This window comes from Scardinius erythrophthalmus (assembly GCF_964197995.2).
Source record: "Scardinius erythrophthalmus genome assembly, chromosome: 19".
NCBI classification, from domain to species: Eukaryota; Metazoa; Chordata; class Actinopteri; order Cypriniformes; family Leuciscidae; genus Scardinius; species Scardinius erythrophthalmus.
In genome coordinates, this window is record NC_138239.1 from 15,081,100 (window position 1) to 15,098,551 (window position 17,452).

The 17,452-nt window shown below is 36.8% G+C and overlaps 1 protein-coding gene across 1 annotated transcript; it reads left to right on the top strand.

Annotated features, from left to right (window-relative positions):
* The first annotated feature begins 1,319 nt into the window (after nt 1–1,319).
* ythdf2 (YTH N6-methyladenosine RNA binding protein F2) lies at nt 1,320–16,486 on the top strand. The gene is made up of 6 exons (XM_081347050.1): nt 1,320–1,491; nt 1,656–1,680; nt 3,800–3,879; nt 5,574–7,196; nt 12,529–12,591; nt 15,249–16,486. Exons 1-6 carry the CDS (start codon nt 1,465–1,467, stop codon nt 15,270–15,272), a joined length of 1,842 nt encoding a protein of 613 aa, XP_081203176.1. The 5' UTR covers nt 1,320–1,464; the 3' UTR covers nt 15,273–16,486.
* Nucleotides 16,487–17,452: the final 966 nt, after the last annotated feature.

Sequence of the window (17,452 nt, forward strand, 5' to 3'; positions counted from 1 at the left end):
TTGTTGTTACCTTCAACCGCCAAAGACTACGAAAGCTTGTTTCCGCCATGCACGGAATAAAAATATAGGCTAATTGCAACTTTTTATCTCACAATTATAACTTTTTTCTTGCAACTGCGAGTTTAGATTTCGCAATTCTGACTAAGAACTAATTGCATGTGTTTTAATGGAAGCTTATTTAGCTACGCCACAGAATAAAAAAAATAATAAAATAAAAAAAGACCTTTTCCCCCTCAGAATTGCATGATATAAACTAAAAATTCTGAGGGGGAAAAGCAATTACCCTTTTATATTGTTGTAATGTAGGCTAGGCCTGTTCTGTTGTGGAAACAAGCTTCCATAAAAACATATATTAGTCATTAGAACTAATTGCGCAGTGGGAGCTTAAATAAGAGTAGCCTATCCACTTAAAGTTAATTGAGATATTTTCACTTTTAAAATGGTCGTGTCTTCTTTATAGCCTAATTCAAGTTCTGTAGCCTAATTCCAGGATGCATGTAAACTGAGACAAACGAACTATAGCCTATTAATTCCATTTTTTGCGAATGTTGCGTAGCCTATAGGCCTACGACTTATCCTGATATGGATCTAAGATGGAACGAAAATAATACAAATTTGTCAGGATGGACGGCTGAAATGTGTACTTATAGGGCCTGTGAATTGTATAAATAAATTTATAGTCAAGAACTTAATTGTTAAAAAATGGTTGTAGTTAATTATTTGAAACAATTATTTTATATAGCCTATTTTACTGTCCATTTTGATTTACAGTTTTTCTACATTGTCTAAATTTATAGATTAAAATTTCAAATATTCTTCCCTGGTTTCACAGATTAGTTCCAGACTAAAATGCATGTTGGAGCTGTTTTAACTGAACTTGTATTGACATATGACACAATATGTTAGTGCCATTGTTTTGTCTCAAGATGCACATCAGTAATGTTTTTATAAACAAATGCGTTTATAAAAGCTACTTAAATGTCCTAATTGAACTAATGCCTCTCTATCAAACTAGCCCTCTATCTTTATGTTCTAATAGCCTATAGGCCTATTTATATTTATAAATACTCTTTTAACAAATCGTATACTCTGTAACAGGAATAAGACCTTTACGCAAAGCACTGTTGTGAGGAACGGGGGACTACAACCTAAAGCACATTATTAAAGTATGTAAAAATCCAAAGAAGATTTCCCCATCAGCCATCACAGACATACACAACCTCGTCCTCCTCCTCGCCGTGTAGCGGCGCTGTCCTGCCGTGGATGAATGTGCGGCGGCCGCTCGGCCATGTTAAAGTGTGGAGGAACTGCAGCCCGCCATTGTGTGTCTGATCTGCAGCTGTAGCGAGAGAGAGAGCGAGCGAGAGAGACGGGCGCAAAGACTCTAAAAACACACGCATTTCCCGTTGACTTTAACCCGCAAACAAACGCGCAGTATAACACACAGGCTCCGGGGAGAGAGAAATGTCAGCCAGCAGCCTTCTGGAGCAGGTAAACAGAGGCACTTTGTGAACATTGAGCAGAAGTGGCGTCGAGGCGGGTTTTTTTCTCTCTCGCAGCGCGAGTTCAGGCCTGAGCTTCATATAAACCTTCATTTATTCTCCCTCTTTCCTCTCAAAACTCACTCCTTCATGAATCACCTGGACCCAATCCAGAGACCGAAAGGCCAAGCAAACAAAGGTAGGTGAAGTGCTGGCATTCCGTTTTTGCGCTGTAAAAAGAGTCTCGTGTTGGTGCTGCTGTTAGCAGGCCGTGTGTTCATACCAACTCCGCTATTAAATCAAGCGGCTAAACCTGCTTAAAACAATCGCACGTGGGATTAGAAGAGAAGTAGGTCTTATAGTAGAGGATCTGGTTGGTTTTAGTCTCACGGAACTGACAAGAGCTTGTGTTTAGAGCCCACGCTAGTTAGCCGCCTAGCACAGGCGAATAGTGAGTGAGGCCGAGTTCAGCTGAACGCGTGACACACACACTCAAGCACCTGAACACCCACATACACTCTGCTTGAACACAGTTTTTAGGTGTTTACTTCAAATGTGGTGGTGTAAGTGTCCCACATACTCTTAGATCAGCATCTGACAGTGGCTAAGTGGCGGGGGTTTAAACATGCTGCCGGGAGGAACCTGTTAAGGGGATTTTCAGCACCACACGAAGTGTATCAACCTTTCACAATCCAGTATACTTACGTGTTGAATTAGAGCACATGACCACGTGGATATGATGTGCGAGCTTTTAATCCTTTATTTTAGTCCATTTTCAATGTAAAAAGTATTGAGGATGTTCTGCATACAGTATTAGAAAAAAAGTAGACTCTGCCAACAGACACATTGACAAAAGATGAGGAAATACCTAAACCATAGCCAGAATGATCTTAATAAAGTATATACTGAATAAGTTAAATGCTCTAGACTTAAAGTAAAGTGCTATACATTTTCAGCAAGATGTAAATGACAATTAAGACTACTACACTGTTATCAGGAATGCACCGATATGAATATTTTGGCTGATACCGATAACCAATATATTGACCGATAGATCTAAATCCACATTTTTACATAATTTGAGAACCTGATTACAAAAACAAGTCGCACTATTAAAAGCCATGTCCCAAGCACACAATTATAATGTTATCATTATAATTTTCTGTAGCCTATATGACACTTGCGTTGCACTTAACTGTTTTTTCCATTTCAAGCAATTAAAAAAACGTCATGACAAACAGTGCGTATCTGAAGAGTCTCAGCTGAAGGAAATTATACCTTATTTATCTGCTTTAATATATTGGCAAAATTTTCTTATCGGGATGATAACAATAACATAAAATATGAACACACATCGCCAATACCGATATGGTGGCCGATATATCGTGCATCCCTAACTGTTATACAGACATAATAAACTAGTATAAAGATTAGATTGCTGGCCGGTTTCTGATGTTGAAATATAAATTTGGCCCTGATAAATAATCACCTGCATTTGATCTTTCTGACAGTGTAGTAAAATGAATTTTTCTGATATTTGCATTTGATGAGGATCTGTCTTTGATTTGTGTCTCTAACTGTCAAGAGATATTGTCAGATTGTCCTTTTTGTTACAAATGAGGTAATACTTTTTTATTCTAGCCATTTCTTTTGAGTTTGACAGTTAGTGTGATGAATCCACATGTTGAGTTCAGCAGCAGATGCATTGATCTGGTGGGGCATTCAACTTTTATACATTAACGCCACCTCAAAGTCGTAATTGAGTGGGCATAATCTGAGAGTTGGGCAGGGGGCATCAGTGAGAAAACCTAGACAATGGATGTAGCTGATGGTAAATCTGATGAAATGTATGTTTTATTTTTGTGCATTCAGAATAAAACTAGCTAAGTTCCCTGTACAAAATACAAAGTTATTGTACATTACATTAGAATGAATATATATATATATATATATTTCAGTTTATAGCACATTTAAAAATTGAATTTAAACAAAAATGCAAAACCACTCCTGATGTGCATTGTATTCATCATTTTGTACAAGTAATGTTAGAAAGGCTTGCTTTTTTTGTGGAAAAGGTACTTTGTCGTTTCGCTCTGACCAAAGTAATTTGAATGTACATGATTTTGTATTTGACTTCCCAACTTGTAAATACAAACTGTATTTACTGTATTAATTTTGTTCCTTGGGAAGCACACAAGTTCTAAGATAAAAATTCCTTCCTCTCCTTGTTTTGGCTTACACTTGTGTCCTTTTCATTAGGCTGCTGTAAAAAAGAAAAATTGTGGATGCTCTAACTTTCTGCATCTTTTGCTTTCCAGTGCAAAACGGAGCTGTTACCCAAAAGGATACTTTGAACGATGATGAGTTCGAGCCTTACCTGAACGCTCAGCCCAGACAGGTAGGTCTTGTTTCAGAGCTAAACAAAAGAACCCATAGTGACAAAGAGCAGGGCTATTGTTTTTGCTGCCTATTCTCTTGAGGATTCGTTATGGCCTGTAATTGCATCCTGGTCTCTGTGCTTTGTTTTTTTTATTGGGGTGTCACCATGGCACTCTACACTACGGCCAAAGACTGTACGAGTGTTGGTTAAAGAGGTGTGTGGACAAGTCATACATCATATTATTTACATAGGCAGATATTTAGTTTGCAGCCTAAATCTTAGTGCACGGTGACGAGTCATAGGAAATTGTGCAAAATGCAGTACAGCTGTTTACCATGAAGTGATGAAAGGTGATTAAGTAATGAAATAATTATCAAGTATTATGTTAGTTCCTGTCCAGAGGTTCCAGACATTCTATAATAGAATTACTTTCAAATGAAAAATTCCCCAATTTATCAATCCTTGCACTAATGTATGCTGAAATAGTGGGTTTTCTGGCAATGGATGTCTTCTCAGAAAAATGGGACACAAATGAATAAAGGGTCTAGTATTCTCTGTCAAAGGAATGCTGGGATCTTTTGTAGGGAATCTGTGCCACTGTTGCTCTAACAAAGCTGATTGCTGGTGTTGAAAATATGAGCAGGCTGTGTGCCTGGAGGGGGTCTCGGTCCTTGACCAGTCCTAAATGATATTCTCAAAGCTCAACATTTTCAGGGAGATGTTTTTGTACAGATGTTAGTACAGTTTTATGTTATGGTTAGCAGAGCTCAACGATAAAGATGGCCTGGTGACCCAAGGGCCCTTTTTTATTTATCATTCATTGTTTTGTCAGCTAGGTACATTTTATGCAGCAGTGTACCAGATTATTTTTTGTTGATATTGCAAGAATTAAATGATAGTAGTGTATATGCAAATCAGTTTGGGGATGTAAGAATTAAAAATAATTTGAAAAGTTTATTGTGCTTGCTAAGTCTGCATTTATGATTTTAAAAATACAGTAAAAACATAAATTGTGAAATATTATGACAATTAAAAACTTTATTTTTATATATTTTAAAATGTTATTTATTCATGTGATGGTAAAGCTGAATTTTCAGTATCATTACTCCAGTCAGAAATATCCTGATTTGGTGCTCAAAAGCATTTCTTATCAATGTTGAAAAGTTGTTCTGTTAAATTTTGTGGAAAAGAACAGCATTTATTTGAAATTGTGTATCTATAAATGTCTTTACTGTCACTTTAGATCAGTAAAGTGACCCCAAGAACTGACCCCAAAATTAAAGTGTATATGTGAAACGATTGAAAAAGTTTAGACATCTGTAATTAAGTGTAAATTAATTTATACATTTTAAATTCTGTTGTTTAGTGAAATTGACAAGGCAATTAGTAATCAGTACTACTGGCCTGACTGTACAAGCAGAATAAATTCTTATTTAACCCCTTGTTAGCCTCACTTCCTTAATTTATTTTTATTAAGCTTAACTTTTTCAAACCAACTGTAATGTTAAGGGAAAGGGAAGACTATTTGGATAACAATGACTTTAATGAACTGTACTGATAATTGAAATGGTAGAAAATTGTCTTCTTTCACCCTAATGTCACTTGTTAATGTTTTGACTCCCCACTGCTTTTATATCATACTTGTTTGTATTTTCAAACTGTGCATCTGATGTTGATCAATATGCAGCTCATATATTTTCTTTGTTTTACAGAGCAATGCCTATACGGCCATGTCCGACTCCTACATGCCAAGTTACTACAGCCCCTCAATAGGCTTCACCTATTCTCTGAATGAAGCGGCATGGTCTACAGGTGGTGATCCCCCGATGCCTTACCTGGCCTCTTATGGACAGCTTAGCAATGGGGAGCACCACTTTCTCCCAGATGCCATGTTTGGCCAGTCTGGGGCACTGGGGAGCAACCCTTTCCTGGGACAGCATGGCTTCAACTTCTTCCCCAGTGGGATTGACTTCCCTGCCTGGGGGAACAGCAGCTCTCAGGGACAGTCCACACAGAGCTCAGGTTACAGCAGCAGTTACGCCTATGCTCCTAGCACACTAGGAGGCGCAATGATCGACGGACAGTCTCCCTTTGCAGCGAACGAGCCGCTCAACAAGGCTGTGGGAATGAATAGCTTGGATCAGGGCATGGCGGGGCTTAAAATTGGGGCTGGGGACATGGCACCCAAAGTTATTGGTTCTGGACTTCCTGGAGGGCCACTGAGTCAGGTGTCTGCAGCTCCCACTATGCCACCCGCCTCCATGGCTCCTGCAAAAGCTGCATCTTGGGCGGACATTGCCAGCAAGCCTGCCAAACCACAGCCTAAGCTGAAAACCAAGGGGGGACTTGGCGGGACAAATCTGCCACCACCTCCAATCAAACATAACATGGATATTGGGACTTGGGACAACAAGGGGACTATGCCTAAACCAGCAGCCCCACAACAGACTTCCCTGCCCACTAATGGACAGCCGCCCAATCAATCGTCTCCTCAACCGGGTGCTACTGCTGGCGGGGTGCCGCAGCTGCCCCTCAGCAATGGACAGCTAGGGCCTCCTACTGGTCAACTCGGTCAGCACCCTATTCCGCCAGGTGGCCAGCCGGGTGCTGTCCCACCTCCACTATCCCAGGGCCCTCCTGCTCCCCAACCCTCCCAGCCAACCCGCTGGGTGCCTCCACGTAACCGTGCTAACGGCTTTGGGGACGCAGCAGGCGGACCTGGCCAATCCCCTCCAAATTCAGGAATGGGTGGCGTTGCTGTGCCAGCAGAGCCCCACCCAGTTCTGGAGAAACTGCGCATGGTGAACAACTACAATCCCAAGGACTTTGACTGGAACCCTAAGCACGGTCGTGTCTTCATCATCAAGAGCTACTCTGAGGACGACATCCATCGCTCCATTAAGTACAATATCTGGTGCAGCACAGAACACGGGAATAAGCGCCTGGATGCTGCGTACCGTTCGCTGGCCAACAAAGGGCCTCTCTACCTGCTCTTCAGCGTGAACGGCAGCGGGCACTTCTGTGGCGTGGCTGAGATGCGATCGCCCGTGGACTACAACACTTGTGCAGGTGTGTGGTCGCAGGACAAATGGAAGGGCCGTTTCGATGTGCGTTGGATCTTTGTGAAGGACGTTCCCAACAGTCAACTGAGGCACATTCGTCTGGAAAACAATGAGAATAAGCCGGTGACCAACTCCCGTGACACACAGGAGGTTCCACTGGACAAGGCGCGTCAAGTGTTGAAGATCATCGCAAGTTACAAGCACACCACCTCCATTTTTGACGACTTCTCACACTACGAGAAACGTCAGGAAGAGGAGGAAAGTGTGAAAAAGGTAACCTGCCATGGTCTTGCTCCATCAGGAATATAAAGCTGATTATTTTTTTTATCCAGTTCTTCACAAAGCTGATGTCGATTTCAAAATGTTAAATGTCAATTTTGTCCTTTTTGATATTTTCCATCTAAAATCATACCTTTATGCTCTTAGAAATGGAGTTGTTTCTTTTATCCAATTCAGAAGAAGATTAAGATGGTTTCCTCTGTCACATACCCATTTACATAAGAAACACTTTAAATGTCTTGAATTTGCAACCTCAAATGTGGCATTTTGCTACAGGTAATTGAAATGCAGATTTGTGGTTTGATGCACAAATAACTAAACAACAAAGAGCTAGATTATAAGTAGAGGTCGACTTCATCGGTTTTGCCGATATATCGGTACCAATAGTTGATTGGTGGAACTATCGTTATCGGCAAAAATCCACACCGATATTTTTTCCTGGTTGCATTCGTTGCTGGAGCGGCTGAGAAGAGTTTGCGGTCATTACACAGTACGAGAGCACTGAGAAGAGACTGCTGGCATTATACAGAGTGAGAGCGGCCTCTAGAGGCAAAATAAAAACTATCAATGGCTGAGCTGTTTATGTTAACATGTGAGGCTGCGCAGAGAGCACATGCTTCACAGAGCGCTGACACTTCAGATGCGCATTTAAAACATCGACTTCGAAACGGTATGAGTACAGAACACTACAGTCCATATTGCCATATCATAAAGTAATTAATTTTTTGACTAGATGCTGCATTAGCAGAGAAAGAACAGCAGTATGTTTGCCGTCAAGGCTGCGAGGACTAACATTAGAAGTGGCTACCTCAAGCGATTAAAGCAATGTGACAAAAACACGCAAACCTGACCCAAATGTTTTGTTGCAATTGTTACCATCTGTTTGCATTAATTTATATCCAGCTGGTCACTTATATGCATTCATTAGCTGCCGACAGAAACATAAACAAATCAGAAACGTGTTCGATTGCAGTTCTTTTTGTATCACTACAATACATAGTTATTTTGATTAGATCATCAAGTGTTCTAAAATAGAAGCAAATAAAGTGAGAGACTATACATGTAATATAGGTCTACATTTATGTAATTTTAATGCTCTGGCCTTTGTAGATATTTAAAGATGGTCATCTTTAAGCATGGCTCTTTATATGGAATGGTAACACTTTACAATAAGATTCCATTTTTAGCATTAACTAAGGTTAATAAATGTTGAAGTATTTATTGTTAGTTTGTTCATTTCAGCACTTAGTAACACTTCAAATTGTTTTTATTTTCTGTTATTACCTCAATGTACTATGAACTAACATGAATGATCAAGGTACAATTGTATTGCTCAAATATTAATACATGCAGTAAAAAACGTACATTGCATAATGCATATAGTTCATGAAAGCTAGCTAATACACCCTTAACAAATGGGACTTGCAAAGTGTTACCAATGAAATTTACATGTTTCTAGGTTATAGCTAAAGAAACACACATTTGACCTGTAATATTTTAATCTTAATATTCATATTTATATATTTAATTCAGCACATTTCAGTTCAGCAATGTTTTACTTGGAGTGTTACGTTTGTTTTTTAATCCAGTAACCATTTTAAAAAATATCAATTGAATAATCGGTTATCGGCATGTACGGTCAAACCTAGTTATTGGTATCAGTAAAATCCACTATCGGTCGACCTCTAATTATAAGTATACATAAAACAATTGTTTCCCTCCCATCATTTGTAGTCAGTAAAAGGGAACAAGCTCACTGTTTGCAATGCTCAAAATATTAGAAAAAATATATAAATATTAAATTTATATATATATATAATATAATATATAAATATTGGGTTTTCATATGAATGTATCTCTAAAGGGAACTGACTGTCCAGAAAAGTCTTGATGGCCTTTTCTTTTCCTCTTACCTCCCATAATGCCTGTTTATAAGTGGTAACCAAGGAAATGCTATATTGCTACTGGTATATAAGCGCCACCTACTGTTTGAAAGTGAATTTGCATTTACAGTCTGTCTGCTGTTTTGTTTTGTGAAGTTGTCTTATGTACCATTATTTAACAGATCTAAAGTCGGACCTTTCTTGTTTTGAAATTAAAGGTCAGTTTGGCCTGTAATATAGCAAATAAACAACAAACAAATTTGCTTAATGAAAATCGGCCTAGCCTATTTGCTTGTATAAAGAAAGAAATGATCTATGCATCACTGTCATTTCAAACCTGGATGAATTTCTGCTGAACAGTTTTGTCCTTGCAATCAAAGGTTGAGGTTCAATCATTGTATGGACATACAATATTCTGTTTTGCAGAAGATAGTCATACAGGTTTGAAATTAATTTTGCGGTGAACTGTCTCTTTTAACTCATGCTGTGGAGTTCATGCAGTTTAAATCTTTTGAATTAAATATTTTTTTCTCTCAGCTGAGTTTCTTGTTAGTGGGACAACGTTTACCAGCTTGAATCCCTATAACCCCTTTTGTTTGACCAGAATGTTAGTAGGTCAGATGACAAACTTTTGGTTAAGCCCACCTTAAAAACTCCCAACCACAGGTAGCACAGCTCTTGCAGTTACTGTGCATCACTGCAAGAGAACAAAGTACTTGGCAAACGTTTTGCTGCCCATATTTCATAACTGCATACTGCAGGTTTTTTTTTTTTTTTTTTTCACATTTAAAACCGTTTGAGACCTTGTTTAAAATGGTACATGAAGACTAACATAATATATGGGTTTGATCACTTTTATTCTGTTTTGTTGAATAATTTGATTTATGCTTTTACTTTGCTGTGTCTGTTTAATATAGTATATTTTTGGCTTGGTGTTAGTTTATTGTGGTGACCACTGACCAGCATTTATAGAGCTACCTGACAGCTCGTAATTGTTAAAACAAATATAAGCCCAGATATCCACTGTTCTCTTTCATATGGTGTTTGCACTTATGCTTTTTCTGCCGTGTGTGTGTGTGTGTGTGTGTGGTGCTGTTGCATCAGTAATTTTTAGAGAATTAATTTCGTTACCGAGGTTATATGCATGACATGAATTATGGCTCTAAGATCCAGAATAGAGTTCTTATTACAGTTCTTTTTGTATTGGTGGGCTGACATCAACAGTTTAGCTCACTGGATGTTGGTAGCAGTGCGGTTATTCTGTTTGAATAAGATGTAATTGCTTTGTGAAGTATTGCTTACTGTAATACATTATAAAGATAACACCTTCAAGTGAAATATTATGTGCAATTACATCTTTACTTTTGTCTTTTTTTTTCGAGAGATGCTAGCATTGTGGTTCCCCCTGACCTCCTTACAATAGATACAGACTTGTTTGACATTGGCTTAGAAAGTAGAATTTTCATTGTCATTTTTAGTGTATAATGACTATCAGAATAAACCCAATGTATACTACTGTTTTCTAGCATACGTTAGCTTATGCATACAGTCAAACGAGTAGCCTTTTAAAGTATAGCCTACTCCATTTAATTATCAAGAGGTAGGTCTAAAGTTGTGACTATCATAACACCTTCACACAAACTCTTGTTAATGCAGGCACCTGTTGTTGTGGCAATTTCCAGTATTTTGTTGTAGTTCTGTCTCTGTTTCGTGTTCTACTGTGAAACAATGACCCAGTAACAGTTAAGTGTTGCCACCTTGCGGAACAACTGATTAATGCAAAATAAATTAAATGCGAAGTTGCAACCTGCGCGTACAAAGTACTATTTTCCAGACTCTAACGAAGTATGCTTTGGGCTTAAAAGAGCACAATTTCAGCGTTTGTCCTTTTGTACTCATCACTCTCGAGTAGAGCGCCACAATCAGTCGTTAAAAGACTGCAATCTCTATTCAAATACTCTTAAGCTGCTATTTAAAATGTATTTTAAATACATTTTTTTGAAAAATTCTATTTCATTTGAAAATGTTTTTTAATCGGTTTGAATAAATGATTCAATGACGCTCTCATTCTTGTTTCATTAATGAATGAATCAGTGTTTTTAAACCAATCTTTTGAATGAATGATTCAGTGACAAATTTGTCACTTGTTGCTTCTCAGTGGCGTAACAATGTAATGATGATTTAAAGTGCCACGTTACTTGCTACCGTAGACATCAGTGTTTATAAATTAACTAAACTTTTATCCCAGTTCTTCTGTGATAATTTTAATATTTGTAACAGAAGTAATGATACAACGTGTTTGAAAAGACTGAAGCAGTTTCATACCTATACGACTGCTTTCTCTGGGTCAGTGGCAGAGCAAACGCAGAATTGAATGTTTCTGTGTGATTTAGTAGTTGTCATTAAAGGAGAACTCCGGTTAATTTTAACATTGAGCTCATTTTTTGGTAAATTTGGAGTGCTGTCAATACAGGAAACAACGACAAAAATCGGTGTTGCCTACACCGAGATATCCTCTTTTTAAATGTGCACCCTGTTGACTTCAATGGGGCAAGTTTTAAACCTGCTTTTAGCCTCTTAACATCCTTGATACCGCACATACCTGTATTTTCTTCCTGTTTTCGGTCGAAGTCCACAGTTATCGATTGTTGAGTTAACGTGCATAGGTTTATCACGGGCGTGAACTCGACAATCGATTACTGTGGACTTCGACCGAAAACAGCATGTAAATACAGGTATGTGCGCTGGCTGATATAATATCATATTTATTAATATCTTTCACATCTACTGCAGTCAGATTCACCCGTGATCACTCTGAAGGAATCACTCACATTAGATGTGCACTTGTAATGACACATCAAGGATGTTAAGAGGCTAAAAGCAGGTTTAAAACTTGCCCCATTGAAGTCAACAGGGTGCAAATTTTAAAAAGAGGATAACACGGTGTAGGCAACACCGATTTTTGTCATTGTTTCCTGTATTGACAGCACTCCAAATTTACCAAAAAATTAGCTCAATGTTAAAATTGACCGGAGTTCTCCTTTAAGGAATGAGATTGCGTGGGTGTTTGAATCGAGATTGCGGTCTTTTTTACTCTATTTTAAAGGAGTAAAATGGCGCTTCAAATAACTATTGCATCGATTACATCTTTACACCACTAGGTGGTGACAAGTGACTTAAATGTCTCTCATTGAATCATTCATTATTTCAAGAGATTTTTTTTATTTTTATTATTCATTTTGTAAATTCTTGTCCAGTGATGAGAAACTGGACATTTAAATTGTTTGGTCCAAAATGGTTGATATATTAAGGAATGGTCATTGTCAAATTAATCAGTATTAGGCCTGGTATACAAATATTATTGTTCTCTGTAATTTGCATTTGAATGGTGTTATTTGTCATTCCAAAAGGATTTGACTAAACTCTATTTCTCTCTTGGGCAGGTGGAGGTTCAGGGGAGTGACCCGTACTCCAGTAACTCCAGTCGGAGCCACTACAGAATGCAGGTGATGCATCTTGCAGATTTGCCACTCATTCATACTGTCCTTTATCTGTCAGCGTGCTTGTAAATTAGAGTTTATGTGAGCTTGTAAGTAATAGATTAATCTGTAATTAATCTGTTAGTTTTGGCAGCAGTCCCTGCCATTAGACATGTTTGTCAACCTGAACGTGCTTAAACTAGTCTCTTTGGGTGTCAGTTTGTTAGTAAAAATATGCTCTGATAACATTGTTAAATGTTTTTATATATATATATATATATATATATATATATATATATATATATATATATATATATATATATATATATATATATATACACACATATATATATATATATATAAATATAAATTTAGGGTCAGATTTTTTTTTGCCTTTTTTTTCAGCAAAGATGCTTTAAATTGATTCAAATTTACAGTAAAGACATTTATAATGTTACAAAAAAATGTTTAGATAAATGCTGTTCTTTTAAACTTTCAATTCAAAGAATCCTAAAAAATTATCACTGTTTCCACAAAAAATATTAAGTAACGCAGCTATTGTCAACATTGATGTTGATAATGATAATGATGATAATAATAATAATAATAATAATAAAATGTTTTTTTTGTGGCAATAGCCAATACATTGTATGGCTTTTTCTTTTATGGCAAAAATCATTAGGATATAGTAAAGATCATGTTCCATGAATATATTTTGTAAATTTCCTACCATAAATATATAAAACATTTATTTTTGTGAGTGAATGCAGCACAATCGCGAACATAAATGGAGAACTTTAAAGGCGATTTTTCTTAATGTTCTGTAATGTTTTTTTTTTTTTTTTTTGTATGTTTTGCACCCTCAGATTCCAGATTTTCAAATAGTTGTATCTCGGCCAAATATTGTCCTATCCTAACAAACCATACATCAATGGAAAGCTTATTTATTCAGCTTTGAGATTTATACATCTCAATTTGGTTTTGTGGTCCAGGGTCACATATTAGAATGATTTCTGAAGGATCATGTGACACTGAAGACTGGAGTAATGATGTTGAAAATTCAGCTTTGCCATCACATGAATTACTTTTTAAAATAGTTTTTTTTTTTTTTTACAGTATTTTTGATTAAATAAATGCAGCATTGATGAGCATAAAACAGCATTCAAAACATTAAAAAAATATTACCGACTCCAAACTTTTCTAGTGTACTTTAAGTTATAAATTTTACTTGCATATCTATTTTTAGACTTTTTGATGTAATTTTTCTAATGGTAGGGCTGTTTTAATTAAAAATGTTAATTTCTCGATGTTAATTGATTCACATTTTGAAGAACTAATATTAATTCTTTAATCCCTAGAATCAATCTTTTAGTCTATCCTATTTTCAGTTGATGAATGAATAAAGCTTTGTAGCGTACCTACCATCCAACAATCACAATGAGTTTTGTGCTTTACTTCTGATATGAAACGGTCTCAGCTTTTTAAAATCTTTTAAAGTCCCCCTGTAGTCAATTTTATCCCTTAAAACTCATCTTTGATTACCAAAATGACACGTTTAAATGTTTTTTTTCCTGGGAAAAAATTCTTCATGCCTTTAAATAGCTTGAATGTAACTACACCTTTGCCTCATTTAGTATACGTGGTTCTATGAATATGCAAGTTAGCCCCGCCCCCACTCACACAGCTCAGAGACCCACTCCTCAAGGTAGTTTGTGACGTCAGAAACACCAGCGATTTCAAACTGCTTTTTTTTTTTTTTTTTTTTTTTTTTTTTTTTTGACTGTCTTTGGTTCACTGTAGCTTTAAAGAGAAAATAATAAGCAATGGTGTTGACTTATGAATTTGCACATGTGTTTTCTTAAAGCATATTTAAAAACACCACAGACATATTAACATTAAAAGCTTGATTTTCACCACAGGGGGACTTTCACTATTACAAAATTAAATTATTTGCCATTTTGGCGCTCTTTAATGTGGCGTGACAAACCGCTGTAGTGCCTCAGTTCAAGCAAAAAGCGCACATGAACGGAAAATCTCTTCCACTTTACTACTAGTTACAGCATTAAATAAACATTAGAAAGTATTGAAAGAGTACAATTTACCGATATCCGCAATTCCGCATCATGTCGCGTGGAATTGCTCAATCAGTGTTTCATCCATGGAAAGGCATCAATAAAGCTGCTTGTAAACAATGTCAGGTAACTTTATTTACCTCAGAAAGCCATCCAATGTCTATAAACTCTATAGTCCGCTAGAAAAATGAACTCTAGAGGAGCATTTTGTTCAATATATGCACTATATTGCATATTGTATTTTTACCTAACCTGTTCTTTAGTATTAAATGTTTTTAAATAAATCGGTCATCTTTTTATAAATGTTTATATTTTTTAAAAATGAGTAGAATTATCTTAACTTCATTATTATAAAAACTTCCTTGTGTGTAATTTAAAGCATTGAGTTCTCTTTTTTTTTTTTTTTTCTTGGAGGAAATATGCCATGTACTGTACCTGATAGGCCCCATTTAATCTATATCGAATTGAATAGCAAGCTTGAGAATCAAAATTGTATTGACATTTGTCAATGCCCAGCCCTATAAGAGTTCAAATGTAATCTTTATAGAATTTGCTGTCAGTGACCCCCTCAGCATCCATTGTTCACAGTTGTGTGTTTATTCTCTCTTCCAGGATCGTCAAGGACGTGTGAAGTAACAGACACCGCTTTGGGCAAAAGACTGACAGGCCCTATTTTCTCTCCCCAATCTTACAACCAGATATTTTCAGAAATTATTTTGGGGAAGATTTAACCAAGGATTCAAAAAGAGGAAAAAAAGAAACTCAATGAAGACTCTGATTTCTGTTGACCTAAAAGACTTACTTTGAACTTGTAGTAAAAGAAAATGACACGATTATTCATAGGACTACAACTTAATTCTATAGGATTCTAATAGTGAACCCAGTACTTCCCACTTTTTTTGGTCCCATTTTTGTTCTGCTGCCTCTTTTCTCCCCCCAAAAAAAGTTTTCATTGTTTTTACAGTCCAAGCACATGGCTTTGCTTCTCTCTTACAATCTTGAGGGTTTTCTTTTTTCTTTTTCTTCTTTTTTTTTTTTAAACAAACGGAGTTCTAGTGTTCTATTATGTCATTTCTCTGTTAACTCCTTCTCGTTATCGGAGCTGAAACCATCCAATCAGGACGTGCAATGATCGTCGCCTTCTCAGTGGATGTTCCATTGTTGGTTAATTGGCCACTAGTCCAGTACAAGTCTCATTACCTTCTGAGGGAAAAAAAAAAGTTTACCAAGATTATAAAATGGAAAAGTGTAATTAAAAAAAAAGTCTAATGAATGTTCAGGAATGTCCTGTTTTTTTGTTGTTGTTTTTGTAATAGAGGGTGTTTGGCAGGGGACGGTAAATGGACTAGCCAATTTGTTGAGTTAAGGCTTTTGCTCATTGGATCAGTTTTATAGTGTACAAAAGGGGGCCGTGTTTGAGAGTTGTCACCTTATTTTCCATTTACTCCTTTTCTTCTGCAAGTTAAAGAAAAATTTGTTGCTATGGGCTGCTCTCCTCCCATCTCTTTTTTTTTTTTTTTTTTTTTTTTTTTTTTCTCGTCTTTCTCTTCAGTTTCTTAAGTCTGCATTGAGGTGGGCCTTGCACCCTCTCTTTCTCATAATCAGTTCATTAAAAAAATAAATGTGGTATACTCGGCAGAACTTGTGTGTTGCATTTTCCCCTTGTTTGACTAAATACATCATCATGCACTAACCTATGTCCCAAACAGCCTGGTCCGCCCTCCACCCAGCACCCACACTCCTCTCCTACACTAGCTGCCTGCGCACTTCACCCCTTCTTCTACTTTGTTCGTGTCAGTGGAACTGCTGGCATTTAGCAGTGTCAGAATAAAGATGCTGCACAAAACTTCAAGTGTGTTTACTTTCTGAAGAATTGAATTGATAGTATGATCATAATTTGGTGTAATGGCACACTGTATCCATGGCCATCTGCTTAATTGTCAAGTCACAAACAAAATGTGAACCTTGAGTGTTTGCCACCTTAATAATGAATCAATAGTTGGGTTAAGTATTGTGAACATACTTTTTAACTTTACATTTAAATGAATTCAACAATAACCCCTTAACTTGGTGGTTGAGTCAGGTCTCAAAGAAGAAAATGCTTGATTTGCAATTAAAAAGCGTTGGAGATGAGGTTTCTCACAAGAGCTGAAATGTTTTTTTTTTTCTTTTTTTCTGTGGGTTGACCAGCTTTTCTCATGATCTCGATGTAATAAATAGGCTAGGAATTTTTTTTTTTTTTGGTACTAATTTTCATTATGTAACAACGAGAGTGATTGTATGGTTTTCTCTGCGATATTGCTGTACCTGTTTACTAGATAGACGCACATTCTTAATTGGCCTTTCGATGGCGCTGTTTACACGTCCAACCTGAACGTGGATGTTGTGCCTCGAGTGTGTAAACAAAGCTTGTATGTTTTAAATAATCGCTAAATTCTTGAATAATCATTTTCTGAAAATAGAGTACTCTTATTTAAGTTGCATGTCTGTAACGGGATGCACTGGGTATCCTTTTATAGCGGTAAAGCTGATGGGATTTGTAGTTGTAGTCCATCTGTATCCTAAAATCACAGTAGGCAGACGGGTTAATTCTAAAATGGCGGCACTATGTAGAATTGAACATGTTTGTCCAACAGGGGGCGATACAACTTCATTTTTCATGTGCATCCCTAAAGTGGTCTGAACGAGCCGTTTGATTGAAGAATAAGAAGTCACACTTATGACATTAATTGTTAATTTGATGTTTAAAATAATGTATTTATTTTATTCCCTTAGTCTGAGACTAGATCTAGGCTTGCTTTCAACAAAACATAACC

Bases quoted from the DNA above. Each gene is read 5' to 3' on its own strand.
- ythdf2 (XM_081347050.1), top strand. From the start codon at position 1,465: ATGTCAGCCAGCAGCCTTCTGGAGCAG. The intron at 7,197-12,528 runs GTAACCTGCCAT...TCTCTTGGGCAG, and splicing joins AGGAGGAAAGTGTGAAAAAG to GTGGAGGTTCAGGGGAGTGA. The intron at 12,592-15,248 runs GTGATGCATCTT...TCTCTCTTCCAG, and splicing joins GGAGCCACTACAGAATGCAG to GATCGTCAAGGACGTGTGAA.